The sequence below is a fragment of the Miscanthus floridulus genome, chromosome 7, assembly GCF_019320115.1.
Source record: "Miscanthus floridulus cultivar M001 chromosome 7, ASM1932011v1, whole genome shotgun sequence".
Lineage (NCBI taxonomy): Eukaryota > Viridiplantae > Streptophyta > Magnoliopsida > Poales > Poaceae > Miscanthus > Miscanthus floridulus.
Genome location: NC_089586.1, coordinates 113,889,224 through 113,906,627, shown reverse-complemented (window position 1 = coordinate 113,906,627; position 17,404 = coordinate 113,889,224). Strand labels below are relative to the sequence as shown.

Here is a 17,404-nt window from a genome sequence, read left to right as displayed (position 1 = left end):
GTTTATTCGGCTGGCAAGGATCCTAGCATCATCTCCGTGAACATGTAGATTTTAGAAAGAAAAACAGGAACGGCAGTAACCAGCTGGAATACGTGCGCAATTCTTACTGGAGCATGCAGGTGCCAGGTTTTGCTGAGCTCGGGCACCGGCCCAGGGTGCCCGGGCCTTGGCTCCGCTACTGCCTGCGAATCTGTTACATGTTGGGCTATCGCATAGATGTCCTTTTGGATTCACTTAAGGTCCCGTCTGTTTCTCAAAAAAGAAAAAAAAACTTTAAATTAGAAAGGACCAAAGAGGACCAAATAAACCCTAGCACCTAGTACTTCCATTCATCCTAAAATACGAGATACCCAAGCAACTGTAGGATCAAATAAGAGTCACATAAAAATTTTACTCCTCACTAGTTAATTTGGTTGTCAAGTTGTTTAGTTTCCTTTTTTTCCTAGATTAATTTCCCCTTAATCTAAAAAAGCTTGTTTAATTTCCTAGTAACACATGCATACTTGTTATTGATTTCAGCTACCAATTGTAGAAGTCATTTTGTTCAAGATAGGCCTAAAATGCATATACATGGATGTGGTTAAAAAAAAAAGCTAACATGCATAGGTAACGTTGAATGATCAGAATACCTTATAATTTAGTTTTTTTTTGAACATTTGATAGTACTTTGTATTTTGATAGGGAGGGAGTATTTGTTTTCGTCTTTAATTACCAATAATCATCCTTCAAAAGTTGGTCAACCATAAGACTCCCACGCATGATGCCGGGTACACAATCGTGAGACGTGCTCAAAATATCTATTTCATTCCTCCCCTCTAGGTTCTGGTATAGTCTAGTCCATCGTTGCGGCTGTTCTCCGCCTGACGCTAAACCTCAACCATGCATGTACGATGATGGTGTTGTCAACGTCTCATCATCCACTTCAGTCGGTGTCATTTCCGCGGCCAAATTGTTCAACCACCTTTGCCTCCGTTGCATTGCATCCGGGAAAGTTCAAAGCAGGGCAGGGGCAACAAAAGTTAGGCACGGAGAGAAAAAGAAAACACACACGCACACCGTACCGCGAGCGCAGGAGTCCATATGCGGTGCACTACGTTCGTGATCCTCCCAAACACCAACAGGCAACAGCTGTGAACCATACATTCAACTCGTGATCGATCCGTCTGCTGGATCCAGGCATCCAGTGATAGCTTATCACTTTTGGCTGGCTCTACTCCTTCACTTATCCTTTTCCAGCTCGATGTCAGTCTATAGCCCGCAAAAGCGCCGCTTTCCGCCGGTCTAAAGCGCACGACGACAACAAAAGGCAGTGCTGTCACACGACTCCGAGGCCTGTCACCGTGCATGCGTGCAGCCACAGCCATGCGCGCAACTATGCAAAGCGTCGCACGGCTCATCCCAAGGCCTTGTTTAGATTGAGAAAAATTTCAACCCGATGAATAGTAGCACTTTCGTCTTATTTGGTAAATATTGTCCAATCGTGGACCAACTAAGTTCAAAAGATTCATCTCGTGATTTCCAACTAAACTGTGCAATTAGTTTTTTTTTTTACCTACATTTAATGCTCCATGCAAGTGGCTAAAAATTGATGTGATGGAGAGAGAGTGAAAAAACTTGGAATTTTGGGGTAATCTAAACAAGGCCAAGACGACCGACCGATGGGTCACCTCACCTGCTGCTTGGACTTTGCGCGAGATTCCTTGTACCACCACGATGCCTACAGTACGTTGTAGGGTGGGTACCTCCGCTTACTTGCCCGGAGTTGGCAGTGAAAGGTTTCGCTTTGGGCTCTACGGCGACGACGCTTCTGGTACGTACTCGTACTCGCTCTCACTGTGGTACAAACGTGCCCCCACAGCTGCCTACCCTAGCCTAGTCGCCTAGTCTCTGTACCGTGGCAGCGACGTCCATATCGACCGGTGTGCAGATATGAGCTGTGCCGCGCAAACAGGCGCTAGCTAGCGCCTGCTGCGCCGTGTGCCCGTGTATTATAGTGAAATATCATGGAGTAACATGCATGCATGCGTGCCCCTGATGAGTCCGAACTTGCACGTACCTGCGTTGTTCCGTGCCATGAATGAACTTGTGGTGTAATAATAAAACACGACAATTTCTTAATCCGGCAGCACCGTTCTCTTCCAAGTTTGTAGGTAGTACATCCGAGTGTTTTCTGGAATAGATGCCGTATGGCTGTCGGTGTACACGTCACAATATTCATTTCGATCGACACAGGAAACCAACTTCGCATGAACTACTCGCCGTCATATATACCGGTAGAGCTAGCGAGCAACGAGGCCACCGATCTCCAGTACCAGAGTATAATCGACGAGGACAAAACATCTGAATCCTTTTGACGTTCGATTTGCGGATCAATCCAACGACCCAACCAGAAAGTGGTTGTGGCTATCATCGGCGCAATGCTGATAAGGCGAAAACCACGCCTAAAAGCAGCAGCGCTCAGCGTGTTGGGTCATCATGGACGTATTATCATGGTTCATGGACGTATGTGGTCAGGTATACAGATAAAGGCATAAAGCAGCGTGAAAACTGGAAGCAACCGTGCGTGAAACTTCACTGATGCATCAATATCACGCCGATTCGCATATATACGCCTTGGGACCCCGCCCCACACAAGTCACACAAGGACCAACCAGTACTTTGCCATGTACCTGGATGTCCATTATTACTATTACTGTACCATGTTAGTCTCAAGACGACGGCACAAGCGCACAATGCAACGTGGAAAACGAGACGGGACAACTGCGCTCGCGTGCATCGGCGCCGGCCGGTCAATTAGGTAGCCATGACCACTCAGTCGCGGTCGCGTATGCATCGTCACACACCAAGAGGACATCCACAGCGACGTACGCCCTTAATTATTTTTCTTGTCTAGAATCATTTGCTACGACTTGGCTAGGGGATGCATCTACATCATCATCACCTTATTTTCACGTGTTTAGCACTTTATTAGCTGCTCGTGCTTCAGTACTGTTGTTCCAGCTACTCACGAGGTCAAATTTAGGAATGAAAAGTATTTTGTTGACAAATTTACAGCCCTGGTAAGCATGCCAGTTATGAGCTTGGATAAAAATGAACGCCCTATATGATTTCCAAAAGGTTTTCTAACCTTACCAAACACCATGCTCTGCCCCGGCTCTGGTACAGTATTTCCACACTCCATTGCGGTCTTCCCTAGCCACTCCGATGCCAACCCGCTGAGGCGGGCATCACGGCCGTTGATGCCACCTCATCATCTCGGTCGTCGACAGCCCTTGGAGCCAGCCGTCTCCGGCCTGGATATCCCTCTACGGAGTACATCCACAGAAGGCACCATTTTTCTCAAATCCAGAAGAAGATCGCGGGTGACTTAGCAAGAGCCAAGAGGATGAAGAGTGCACACCTAAATCCCTAGCTCGCGTGGCAAGGATTTCGCTAAATTAGTAGCACGATTAAAAAGAAGAAGAAAAATAAATCACTCTACCAAGGATTGCAAGGGCTCGATCGGTCGGCAGCGAGGAGCCCCCGGGTCACGAGTCACAAGATCTCCGTCTTTCTGGGGGAAATGGGGTCAAGAAAACAGCTGGCCACGGCCCATGCACGGTGCCACATGTGTCGCCGTGCTCGCTTTACCCGCAGGCCGTAGGAGAAAACGAACACCGCCACCAACACTTCACTCCGCTGCCCGCTGGCCGCTGCCGCCTGCCGGTCGGGTCGTGTCACTGCCCCTCCCCGTCCGGCTCCCGGCGTCCATAAATACGCGGCCGTGCGCCCCCCCAAGGTCCAAACCGCCCGCACCTCTCCTATCCGCTCCCCACTCGCCGTCTGCTGCTGCATTGCCGCCGGTGGTGGAGAGGAACCGAGAGGAAGAGGAGATCGGTCATCGTTGGCCACGCGCGGGCGCCACCACTGCGCTGCACGCACGTAGTCGTTACTTGTTGAGAGACAGAGAGAGTGCTCATCGCCGGCCGCGGCCACGTCTGTTGGGAGTTTGTCCGGTAAATGACTGGAGGCCTTGCCGGCGTCGTCGAGGTACAAGTGCTGGCTCCGGTCTCGTTCTTCCTGACGTGCCTATCGTCCCCGTCGCCGGAGAAGTTGCTGCGTGGTCGCACCGGAGGATTTATCAAGGAAGGTACGCGTGCACGTACATATGCTTATATATTAATAATCTATCCGAGTTAGAGTGTTAGTCGCATCTCACAGTTGCCATCAAGTTATCTGTCCGTCCTTTGCGATACAACTAGTAGGAACGAAGGATAGTAAACTGATTTTTGTAAGAGTTCGCTTCTGAAACATGCATGCGCAAGGAACTCATCATCAGTCACAGCCGCCCTGCTAAACTGAAGTGATTCTGTTGGTGTGCATGGTAAAAGAAACAACCCTTCCGTTTAATTTGCTGCTGTGTGCACAACGTACGACATCATTGTTATCGAGCCGGCCTATGCCTATTGCCTATATCACTATATGGGCGTGCATGGTTTACACGATGCTTTGGCCGGACGGACAGGTAGCTGCTTCGTTTCTGGAGTAGTGTCTGATATTGATACGTGCAGACCAGATCATGACAAAAAGAGCCAGCTGACAGCGGCACATGATGCCCGTCTCTGCTTGTTTCTACGCTAGTGCACTTCGGGAGCAGAAAAAAGGCATCTTCTGCATGCTCAGCTTTGTTATCATTAGGTTAATTAATAGTTGTGGATCTAAATTAGGAAGCGTTATGTTTTTGTAATCTATTGTTACTTCATCCCTAACATGAGATATTATTATATATATCTCAATCACAGGGTAAATCTTGCTGGCTCAAGGCTTCGTTAGGGAAAGGCTGCATAAATTCCTGAAGAAGCCGCAGGGGATAAATTAAGCAACAAAAGGGTATCCTGTTAGTACTGGTATATACGTATTTCAGAATTCAGTTACTACTAGAACATTTTAATCGGAATAGTTGCTGAGTTTCCACATCATGTATGCAGGACTGCTGTGTAACAGTATCCTAAATGAAATAGTTCATTCAATACAGTACATAGTACAGCAACTAAAAAGACAGACAAGGAGGTTGTGAAGAACCAAAAAAGTGACATTGGAATTTCTGGTGACTAACTGTTGGTTTATTTTCTGAATAATTGATGAAGCAGTCTGCAGAACTGTGTAGGTTCAGAAAACTCACTGAACAAGGTGATGGATGCTACCACTGTTGATTCGAAGTGGACGTCTCCCATCGCTGAAGATGGGTCCATGGACAGACGAGGAAACCCAGCTGTCAAGACAGCCACCGGAAGATGGAGATCTGCCATCCTGTTGTTAGGTAAAAGCTGCTCTTTTTTTTTTTAAAAAAAAAGAAAGAAATGTTGTAAACATCTCACATGATGCCTGATCAGTAATGACTCGCTCTGTACATGATTGCTATAGTTACAAGATTCTGATTTTGTAAAGAACTCCAGAATGGAACAGTTAACTCAACATTTCAACTGTGTAATTTATCACTGCAACCTTTTCCGTTTGCAAGCATATATTCCCATGTATTGCCTGCCTGAGTTGAATGCAGTTCAGAATCCAAACTGGACCTTCAACGAGAACCCCTTCTTCGGCTGAATAGCAACAAACTCCAAAGTGAGGAGGGTTACTCCATCACTAATTCACTGGAAAAGCATCCTAGTACTCTTCAGGGTTTTCCACTATGTTTTGCCCCCTCATCGATTCACTCTGGCATGATCCATATAACTCTGTTTAACATACATTCGGAACCTGAACTAAGCTCAGACAGATGTCACAGTATTGGTTGTGGGCCCAAAACCGCTGATCAGATGTAGTGAGGGCTGAAACTAACTGGATCACGTCTGTTCCTGATGCAGCTAACTATGGACTCGCGACGTGCGCCTTCTTCGGCGTCGGTGTGAACCTGGTGGTGTTCCTGCGCCGGGTGCTCCACCAGGGCAACGCCGAGGCGGCCAACAACATCAGCAAGTGGACAGGGACCGTCTACATCTTCTCGCTCATCGGCGCCTTCCTCAGCGACTCCTACTGGGGCCGATACGTCACATGTAGCCATCTTTCAGATCATCTACGTGACGGTGCGATCATCTCCAGACACTGCACTGACCAACCATTAGTCTCCTGTTTCTGTGATCGATCCTTTTTCTGTCGGTGCGCTGTTCTGAACTTGCCTGTGTCTGTTCTTGGTCAGGGCCTGGTGATCCTGTCGCTTGCCTCATGGTTCTTGTTGGTGAAGCCCTCCGGCTGCGGCGGCGTCAAGGCGCACTGCGACGAGCCGTCGGCGCCCGGCGTCGCGCTGTTCTACCTGTCCACCTACATGATCGCGTTCGGCAACGGAGGGTACCAGCCTTCCATCGCGACGTTCGGGTCGGACCAGTTCGACGAGACGGACCCCAAGGAGGCGCGCTCCAAGGTCGCCTTCTTCAGCTACTTCTACCTGGCGCTCAACGTCGGGTCCCTGTTCTCCAACACGGTGCTGGTGTACTACGAGGACTCAGGGCGGTGGGTCATGGGGTTCTGGGTCTCGGCGGCCGCCGCCGCGCTGGCGCTCGTGCTCTTCTTGCTCGGCACGCCCAACTACCGGCACTTCAAGCCGAGCGGCAACCCGCTGACCCGCGTCGCGCAGGTGTTCGTCGCCGCGTTCCGCAAGTGGCACGCTGAGGTTCCCCGTGGCGAGCTCCTCCACGAGGTGCAAGGAGAGGACCCTAAGATCTCGGGCATCCGCAAGATCCTTCACAGCGACGAGCTCAGGTTCCTCGACAAGGCGGCGACGATCACCGAGGGGGAGAAGATGGAGAGCCCGTGGCGGCTCTGCACGGTGACGCAGGTGGAGGAGGTGAAGTGCATCCTGAAGATGCTGCCCATCTGGCTGAGCACGATCGTGTATTCGGTGGTGTTCACCCAGATGGCGTCGCTGTTCGTGGAGCAGGGCGCCACCATGAACACTAACATCGGGTCGTTCCACTTCCCCGCCGCGAGCATGTCGCTGTTCGACGTCCTCAGCGTGCTGGTGTTCATCGCCATCTACCGGCGGGTCCTGGTGCCCGTCATGGCCCGGCTGTCGGGCAACCCGCAGGGCCTGACCGAGCTGCAGCGCATGGGCGTCGGGCTCGTGATCGGCATGGCGGCGATGGTGGTGGCCGGCGTGGTGGAGGTGGAGCGGCTGAAGCGCGTGGCAGCCCCGGACCGGCCGAGCTCCCTGAGCGTGCTGTGGCAGGTGCCGCAGTACGCGCTGATCGGGGCGTCGGAGGTGTTCATGTACGTGGGCCAGCTGGAGTTCTTCAACGGGCAGGCGCCCGACGGCGTCAAGAGCTTCGGCAGCGCGCTGTGCATGGCGTCCATCTCGCTGGGGAACTACGTGAGCATCATGCTGGTGAGCGTGGTCACGAGCCTCACCGCCGGGGAGAAGCGTCCGGGGTGGATCCCTGGGAACCTCAACTCCGGCCACCTGGACAGGTTCTACTTCCTCCTCGCCGCGCTCTCGCTCGTCGACCTCGCCGTCTACATCGCCTGTGCCATGTGGTACAAGGGCATCATGCTTGACGGCGGCGACGGCGATAGTAGGAGAAAGGACTCTGCGCATGTCTAGCCACTGGGCCTGGGCCTGGGCCTTTGGTTCTTCTGCTTCAGAGACGACGTGCCGGGCTGGCCGTATATATAGAAAATAAAAAGGAATGTCAAAGAAGCTGCTTAGCTGCATGTACCCATCCGCTCAGTATTGCCCATCTGTATCTTTGGTCAGAGCAGAGGCTCCAAGTAACTTCATGTGAAGTACTAATGCTAATAAGTATATATATGTATGTATTTATATATTTGGATGTCGGCTGAACTTGCTTGTAACCATCCTCTCAAAAGACGGACTTTGTAATTGTGGTCGATCCAAAACACCAAATGGAAGCAAAGCTGCCTGATCCATGTCAGATTGTCATCTTCGTGTGTAAGTCACTACTGCATCTGCAATGCATTTTTTTTTTCATGGTTACCCGCACTCGCGACGCGTCATCGTTCTTAGCAGAGCTGAGCATCTTCACGTCTCCCTACAAGTTTTGGACATAAGATAAACTGATGAAGTAGAAGAAAAAGAAAAGAGGAAGTGACTGAGGAACAAGAAAGAGGAAAAAGAGCAAGAAGAGAATAAAAGAGGTAGACGAGCCCTTTCTATATTGCTAGGCCGTGTTTGTGTCACTACACTAACTCTATTTTGGATTACTGGAGTTTAACACTTAGAATTCAAGATCTAGATACACACGGGATGAATCTCGCCGAGTTTTTCCGGACACAGCTGGCCGATTCTAACTTCCTAGTTCATCCTTCTTCACTCCCTTCTCCACGCCTTCCTTCTCTTTTTCTACAACGTTCGCTAGCTGTCCGTAGGTTCACACCTGCGCCCATTGTGGGCCGAGGTACTTAGAGTTGTGCTTCATTTTGCGACTGGTCCTTCCATCCTATCCAAAACCAGAAGCCTGGTCCACCTCATCCTACGATGTGCCTTTCTCTTCTTCAGCATCAGTTGCCGGTACAGTGACATTTCCCCAGGCTTGAGTACCGGCTTGCCTCCAAGCCGGTGCGCCTGGGAAGCGATCCTTGATGAGCTTTTCATCCTCTCAGGTCGCCATCAATGGTCGCCACTCGGACCATTGCACCAGAATTTGAGAATGCAATTCATCATGATGAGAAATAGTGTGATGCTAAAGAACTTTGACAGGCACTTGAAATGAAGAAGTTGAATCAGGTATCTCAGTAGTGACCTGATGAGGGGGGCCGACAACAAGTGTGAGCTGAGATACATGAAACACTGGATGAATGCGACAAGCCGGTGGAAGGTGTAGTTTATAAGCCACGGACCCAATATTTTGAAGAATAGGGAATTGGCCTAAATCTCTGAAAGAGAGCTTGTAATTGGCACAAGGAGCCACAGTGGTCTGAATATAAGGTTACAACTTCAAATAGACTTGGTCTCCAACTTTAAAATGGCATTTAGTACGATTTTTATCAGCCTAGTGCTTTATTTTGGCGCTGTTGGAAACTCTGCAACCACAACTATAACAGTTTGGTCATCATGGCTCTTTCCTATAAACAAGTTGCTAGATCAGGAATGGCACAAGCTTCAGCACGAGCAATGCCAAAGAATGTTGGTGGATGACCATACAAGACTTCCAAAAGGAGTTGTATTCAGGCTGGAGTGGTAACCGGTGGTGTTATACCAAAATTCAGCGAGAGGTAGCCTATAGCTCTCCACTTGTAGGACAAGAGTTAACAAAGCAGCGAAGATAACCATGTGGGATCTTAGGCCCCACATCAAAAGCCGAACCTAAAACTAAAAGCTCGCATTCACATTATAAAATTTTACCAAAATTTGGCTAAAATTTGCTAGATATGATATAATGTAATAGGAAGTTCTGTCATGCCAATAATCATAGAAAGATAATCATGTGGGTCTCATATGAAGCTCACGTATTGGTTAGAACATCTGATACTCCCGTCCGTTTCAAATTATAAGACGTCTTAGCTTTTCAAGATACATAAAGTTTTGCTATGCACTAATATACACTATGTCTAAATACATAGTAAAAGCAATGTATCTAGAAAAAGCCAAAACTGTCTTATAATTTGGAACGGATGTAGTACATTGCAATGACTTAACCCATTTCTACACTGTACGATATATAAAAAACCCAACACTAACCCATGGATTCAACCTATTCATCAATCTCCAAACAAAAAAAAAAGAACTCAATCCAACCTGACCCATTGATAAAATTGACTCATCTAAAGTGCACCAACTTAATAATCCAATCTATTAGCAGGTCTAGAATGAAAAAAAAAAGTAATTTGGGTCACGATGACACACCAAGGCATCGACATCGGCTTCAGACTGCCATTCATTGCTCCTGGTGGGAGCTCATGTCCCATCAGTTTTTATATGGAAATGGAATGGACGAGCCAATCTTGGAGCCCAGCCCGCTCAGCCCATCAGCTTACCCCTTTTTTTCGAAGCAAACAATCAGCTTTATATGCCTTCATCGCACCCTGCGCGCCAACAGCAAGTCCTTTTGCTTGGAGGTCACGGATGTACTCCAGGACACCTGTCGTCATAAGCTTTTTTTATTGTGCTTCAATTTGTTCATCTTTAAACTTTAGCTGGATTTGCAGAGTAGTAGCTTGTTTTCTCCATCGAGGTTCCTGCCTTCATCTTTAAACTTTAGCTGGATTTGCAGAGTAGTAACTTCTTTTCTCCATCGAGGTTCCTGCCCGTGCGGCCTTCCCTTGCTGTAAACGCTCATGGAGACATGAACTGTCAACGGGAAAAAAACATCAACCCGCTGCGAGTGGTCAGACAACATCTCCCTCAACCTCGCATAAGAAATCATCCCATAAACACGATCAAAAGTGTGTCCGGGGCAATGATTTGTTCAGGGCAAGGATTTCCTTGTGAGAATATGATCCGCCGCCGTCGGACCCACTCACTTCATCCGGGACCATTTTTGGGGTGGCATCCAGACTACCATCATGATTCATGAGCATCCAGACTACCAACACGATCAATGCTTTTATGTTTGAAATGACTTGAGCAGACAGAACAGGCATTTTAGAATGCTCCGTTACCCCCTCCCAAATTATGGGGTGTTCGGATCCGGTGACTAACAGGAGGTGTCACGTGAGGATGTCGCATGGGGTGTTCGGATACTAATAAAAAAACAAATTATACAATCCGTCAGTACTCCACGAGATAAATTTATTAAGCCTAATTAACCCGCCATTAGCACCTGTTTACTGTAGCACTATATTGTCAAATTATGGACTAATTACGCTTAAAAGATTCGTCTCGCAAATTAGTCGCAAGCTGTGCAATTAGTTTCATAATTAGTCTATATTTAATACTCCATGCATGTGTCTAAACATCTGATGAGACAACGACTAAAGTTTAGGAGGAGAAACCAAACAACCCCTAAGTCTCCATATAATCTTGACTCTAACTAAAATTACAAAAAATATATTAATAATTGTGAAACTAGATAAATATTATTAGATTAATCATAAAGGCCGATTCCCAAAATCTCATCACTCAATTTCTCAAAATCTCATAATCTCCCTTATACTAGATAATCCAGATTAGTCATTCAAATAGCACCTTAAGGCCTCTTTAGGAGAGCTCTAAATACTCTAGATAAAAAAAGCTCTAAATTCGATTTTTTCGTTCAAACACTTCAGCTCCACGAAATCTAGATTTACCAAAAATCCAGATCTAAGGGCCAACTCATGGATCTCTGGAGTTGGCAAAAATTACCTACCATATGACTCATTATACACAAATACAACTTGTCTTTTTTTTCCTTCCTCCTTGCATCTGTTTCCGTCACCGACCGCAGCGTAGTCGTCGCTCCTGGCCACTGCTACGCCGCGGCTCCCTCATTCCGCGCCGTGCCAAGGAGCTTCGACGGTTGTGTCGCGATGTCTACACTCTGATCCCGATAAGGAGCTCCGACAGTCACGCAGGATCTCCCTGTCGCGCCACCCAGCTACACCTCCCTCACCTCCGGCCCAGCCTCACGCGGGAGTCCGACTGTCGCCACGCGCGTGCATGCGTGGAGCGCTGCCAAGCGCTCCTCCTCCTCCACCCGTCGCTCGCCTCGGGCTCCCAACACCGCCCCCGCTTGGACTCCACCTAACTCCGTTGCACCATCCTTTGGCACACCGCCGCTTCTCCTCTGGTGTTAAGTGAGCCCGCTGCCGTCGTCTCGTGCGGGAGTTCGGCCGCCATTGCCACGCGCGTGTGCTCTGGCACGCCGCTGCTCCTCCTCCAATGCCGAGTGAGCCCACCGCCGCCCGCGTGATTGCCTGGACGTTCCCAGCCTGGTCGGACCAAAAGAGCTTACCGGCGGGCAGGACCAGCAGGTGCAACAGCTGCTTGTTTGGTTCCATTTCCCAGCAGAGACATGCTACGTAGGGATTTTGTTTGTTTGCCCATACATGTGTATGGGGTAACCTTGGAGCAGCATACGATGAAGTTTACCACCCTTCTTTTCTTTCAGGCATTTCTACAAACATGGAGAATGCACACACTGTCGTTCATGGCTGCAGCCATGCCACCGTCATCCATGGCGACCTTCATGGGCACACTTCCGTCGCGACCGCGTCCTGGCCTCAGTCGTACTGCGCGGCGTGCTTCGGCTACCGTGGTAGCGGCGCATGGCGTACCAGTGTGCCCGCCGTCACCGAACGCCATGGGCGAGCTCGAGCCCAGTCCCGGCCACCGCCGCCACCGGGCGAGGCCCCAGCGCAGTTGAGGCGGACATGCCGTGGAAGAGCAGCATGTCGTTTGGGATTGGGGATTGGAGATTGGAAGAGCAGCACCCGAAAGCGACGTCTAAGACAGCAACGCCAGCGGCACGCGTGGAGGAGGTGGCGCTGCTGGTCGGCATGAGCCGCGAGGGCGGCGGTACCACCTGCACCATGATTAAGAACCAAAGAAGCACCAGCGGTCACCGCAAACAAAAGCGTGCGCCGTTCCCAGCTAGCACCGTGAGAAACAGACTTCGATTTCGTTTCTGTAGGGTTGATATGGCGTGGTGAAAATGAGGGCAAGCGAAAAATATTTTTAGAAATACTAATTTAGATCTAACATGTTTTAAGGAAACATCTTGAGAGTTAGCATCATGTGCGGAGAGTTGTTCGGGTTGTCCGTGGGTCGGAAACTTAACAAAATTGCAGCCAACGCGCATCCATGGCACAGTGGGCACCACCCTAAGGCGGTGCACCGCCCCTTTTTTCTGAGCGTTGAAAACGAGTTTGGGCGAGATGGGCACCGCCCCTTTTTTCTAGAGAAGGGCGAAAACTTGTTTGGGCACAGTTGTGGGCACTGCCCCCCCCCCCCTGTGGCAGTGGCATTGCCCCCTGTGGCGGTGGCGGTGCCCCACCCCTTGTGGCGGTGCTAGGCACTGTGCCAACGGCTAGTCAAACTAGCCGTTGGATTCGACTGTTGGAGGGCACCACCACCCTATGGTGGTGTGACACCGTCCTGTCCGGTGACCACGCAGAAAAAGTGCTCCAAGGGTCCAACAACTCTATTTGGCTTAAGGGCTATAAATAGAGGTGGAGCTCAGGCTTAGCTGAGGCTGAGCATCTTGGGGGACTTAGTGTCCATGCTCGACGGTGCTTAAGAGTCCTCTAACTCACTTGTGCTTGCAAGAGTACAAATCGATTGCGAGTGAGTGATTCTAGTGCGATTGCATTGAGAGATTGCATCGAGTGACACTAGATGATCGAATTGCAAGCCGGTGGTGCACTCGTGGTCCCCGACAACTAGGTCCGGTGTCGCTGGGGGTGAGTCCGGCCCCGGCACCACCTTAGGGCTTCCCCAACACAAGGACGTGGTGTACTGCCCCAGACTCCACGCTGGCGCCAAACATCCATGTTGAACATGCTAGTAGCCTCACAAGCGCGCAGAGTGGCCTGCGGAGGAAGCAGTGGTCTCATCCGTCAAAAGGATGGAGCTACTACCAGAGATGTGTTGGGAGTGTGGTCCATGGGGGAAAAAGTAGAGCGGGACGTGATGGGATGGTACAGTAAAAAAACACAAAGCTGCCTGCATTGGGAGTCTGTTGACTACAGAGCAAACTTCCTATGTGTAGCGATCCTTTTAGCCCAGGGCTAACAGTGGTGGTGGCGCCCCAGTTGGTGGTGCCCTTAAGCCCTCACTCATCTCGCCCCCTCAAACAAATCTAGGCCCTTATTTTTTTTAAATAATGTATCATATTAATTAACCTATGAAAAAAGAAAAAAGTAAATATTTTCCCAAGTCGTGGATACAGAGAATTCACAAAAAAAAAAAAAAAATTCGCGGATAGAGAGCCAGGGCGTGGCCCCTTTCTTTTCCGAGCCGCATGACCCCTTCTTTTTTAGAGATATCTTTTCCTTTTATTAAGTGATTGGAAAAAGGATACCGATATCAAGAAACATGCAATTTCAGCGGCGGTCGGATGACGCCCGCAGCCCCGGCCGGCTCCTCGCAGCCCTCGCGCCGCGTGCAAGCCGGCAATCGCGGCCCGCCGACGGACGCCGCCCACAGGCAGCCCTGCGAGACGGCCATGGTTATGCTGCTTGCTGCAGATTTTAAGTCTGCCCTGTCTGCGCTTATAGGTGCAATATTTCAGTGGCTACAAATTAAAACACCGGCAATCAAAATCAAGTCTCGGACGTCGCAGCACATTCCGCACGCCAAACATGCCACCAAAAATCTACACGCGAACATTGTCCGCACGATATGCAAACCACGCTAACATGTCACCAAAAGTTGCAATCGGTGGCAATATGTTGGGCATTACATGCACACGTTATCCACTCATATCGCGTCATTACTCACTCAACTCACATGCTTGCACTGTTGCACACATAAATGAGTGCACATAGCACGCATGCAAATCAAGTATTGTCACGTTGGCGCACATGCAAATCATATTGATGATGCAAATTCAAGTGTATTTAGTCACATACAAAATGACATGGTAATCAAAATATATCAAATCTAAAGTTGCAAAATAAAAAAGAATTTACCATATCCAGAGATCATGCATGCATCACTCAAATCTAAAAAAAATATCTAAAACTTTCCTTCGGTGGAGTTCGCTGCGTACTGCGCGGATCAGGGTGTGGAGCGACACCACACCGCGCCGTACTCACCACAGCAGAATGGCGTGGTGGAACGATGGAACCAGACGGTGGTCGGCATGGTCCAATCCATGATGAAGGCCAAAGGCATGCCGGCAAGATTCTGGGGGAGGCGATGACCACGGCGGTGTTCATCCTCAACCGCGCTCCAACCAAGGCCCTGACGGGCAAGACGCCGTTCGAAGCTTGGTATGGGCGCAAGCCGAGCGTGTCCTTTCTCCGGACATTCGGCTGCATCGGCCACGTCAGGAAGACGAAGCCGAACCTCACCAAGCTGGAGGATAGGAGCACACCGATGGTGTTCCTGGGCTACGCGGAGGGTACCAAGGCGCACCGGCTCTACGACCCACGCGGAGACAAGGTGCTTGTCTCACGCGACGTCATGTTCGACAAGAAGGCAGCTTGGGACTGGAGCAGTCCGAGCACAGGGAAGCTGACGGCTTCACCAACACCTTCGTCGTCGAGCACCTGGTCATCTACGGTTGTGGAGATGCTGGGGAAGAGGTGCCAAGCACTCCGGGAGGAGTATCGAGCACTGCAGCGGTAGAGCCGAGCACTCCTGGAGCAGTGTCGAGCACTTCGAGAGGGATATCGAGCACTCATGGAACAGTGTCGAGCACTCCTAAAGGGATGCCGAGCACGCCAGGAGTGGTGCCGGGAGGTTCTACAGTGGTGGCGACCACTCTAGGACGGGTGCCGAGCACTCCCGTGGCGGAGCCAAGACGTCTTGTAGTGGTACCGACCACTCCAAAAATGAGGCTGGACACTCCTACAGTGTGGTCGAACACTATAGGAGTTATGATGAGAAGTTCAGAAGTAGTGCCGAGCACTTCAGGTACGGTGCCAAGCACTCCGGCGGAACATAGAACTCCATCAACGCTGGTCGAGTTCATATCACCTCTAAGTGACATCACTGAGTTCCTGGACGCCTACCACGAAGGTGAGGAGGTGCGGCTCCATAGGCTAGACAACATCATCGGCGCTACAGGACCCTCAGGACTGGCTGGTCGGCTGCTCAATGACGCAGAGCTGCTACTCGTCAGTGCAGAGGAACCACCCACGTTCTCGCTACCCGAGCGGGACGAAAACGGGCGACGGGCGATGCTGGAGGAGATGAAGGCGATTGAGGAAAACGAGACATGGCAGCTCGTCGATCTACCTCTAGGATGCCGTCCGATCAGCCTGAAGTGGGTGTACAAGGTCAAGCGGGACGAGCTCAGCGCCATTGTCAAGCACAAGGCGCGCCTCGTTGCTGGAGGCTTTGTTTAGCGCAAGGGCATCGACTTTGAGGAGATCTTTGCGCCAGTAGAGCGCATGGAGTCGGTTCGTTTGCTACTAGCCTTGACAGCAGCAAAGGACTAGTGCGTCCATCATTTAGACGTTAAATCGGCCTTCCTCAACGGCGAACTGGCGGAGACGGTCTTCGTTAGGCAACTGTCGATGTTTTACCACCGATAGCCTGCCACGGGGGTCCCCGGGGCAGTGTTGTTCGGGCTTCGGCGTATGCTGAACTCGATGGTTTACGCAAGAGATAGTCGACTTATCCTGGTTCAGGCCATCAATCGTTGATCGAGTAACAGCCCTACGTCTAGTCGGCGTTAGCCTTTGCGTTGGATTGATTGTAAAGTGTTGTGTTGTACAATTGCTGTTCTGTTGTCTGTCCCAGGAGCCCTGCCCTCCTTTATATAGTCAGGAGGCCAGAGTCCTAGTCGGTTTACAATGAGAGTTCCTAGTAGGATTACTAAATAGTACTACTACTAAGATTACATGGGAAGAATCCTAGTTGGACTAGATCTTCTCTCTCCCTTGCAGGGTATCTTGTGGGTTCCGCATCGACAAGCCCCCGAGCACTTCATGGTTGAGCTCTGAAAGTCTTGTTTTGCTCCTTCAAGTCTTGTTGAGTAGGAACAAACGTTATCCAAGTGCTTTCTAGAGTGAAACCTTGTAGCGCTTCTTGGGACCTTCGAGTGGTGAGTGCTTTTTGAAGAAAAAGTACATCCATCTGGTTATAGCCCCCGAGCCTCTTGCTATTTGGAACAAGGAGCTGGAGGATCTTGTCTTGAAGTTGCTCTGTTTGTTCATTGAAGTTTTATTAAAAAGAACTCAAATATGGCTCGTTCCGGGTTCTTTTTGTCGTAATGTCTTGAAGTGGTCTGCGTTGAGGAAGTCTTTTGGTGACGTGCGTTTTTTTGAAGAAAAAAGTGCACTCACTGAGTGTAGCCCCCGAGCCTCTTGCTATTTGGAACAAAAAGTTGGAGGGTCTTGAATCTTTATGTTGTTTGAAAATTTGTGTTCTGAAGTAGTCCCCGAGACTTGGATTATGTCATCATCTGAGTAGTTTTACAGCATCTTTCCGAAGCAGCCCTTTAGTCTTGGATTAAACCATCATCCGAGTAGTTTCGCAGCATGCAGCCTCCGAGCGTATATCCATGTTGTCTTGTTCAGGAAGAACTCGGATGCGAGGTCTTGGCGTATTCTTTGATAGTCTGCTGTTGTCAGATGTAGTTGTATGGTGGTGGTTGAGTGTAAATACCTTTTGTTCATGGGTTGTACTATGCTGGTATATTCTTCCGAATATGCTCGTCTTCGAGTACTATTCCCTCTCGCCTGAGTCTTCCATTATTGAGTCCTATTTTTTCACTGTTTCCTTTGTCAGGTCTTTACCTTTGGTGCTCCCAGTTCATGTGCACCGCTCTTTTGGTCTATAAATACCCTCCTGTGGTGCTTGTTTTTGAATCATTGAGCATTC

General features: G+C 49.7%; 1 protein-coding gene across 1 annotated transcript; it reads left to right on the top strand.

Moving 5' to 3' along the window:
- The first annotated feature begins 3,767 nt into the window (after positions 1-3,767).
- LOC136467619 (protein NRT1/ PTR FAMILY 7.3-like) lies at positions 3,768-7,901 on the top strand. The gene is given in 6 exon segments (XM_066466380.1): positions 3,768-4,129; positions 4,782-4,869; positions 5,130-5,299; positions 5,847-6,037; positions 6,039-6,065; positions 6,179-7,901. Coding segments are annotated over 4 exon segments (1,743 nt in total). The 5' UTR covers positions 3,768-4,129; positions 4,782-4,869; positions 5,130-5,172; the 3' UTR covers positions 7,577-7,901.
- The last annotated feature ends 9,503 nt before the right edge of the window (positions 7,902-17,404 follow it).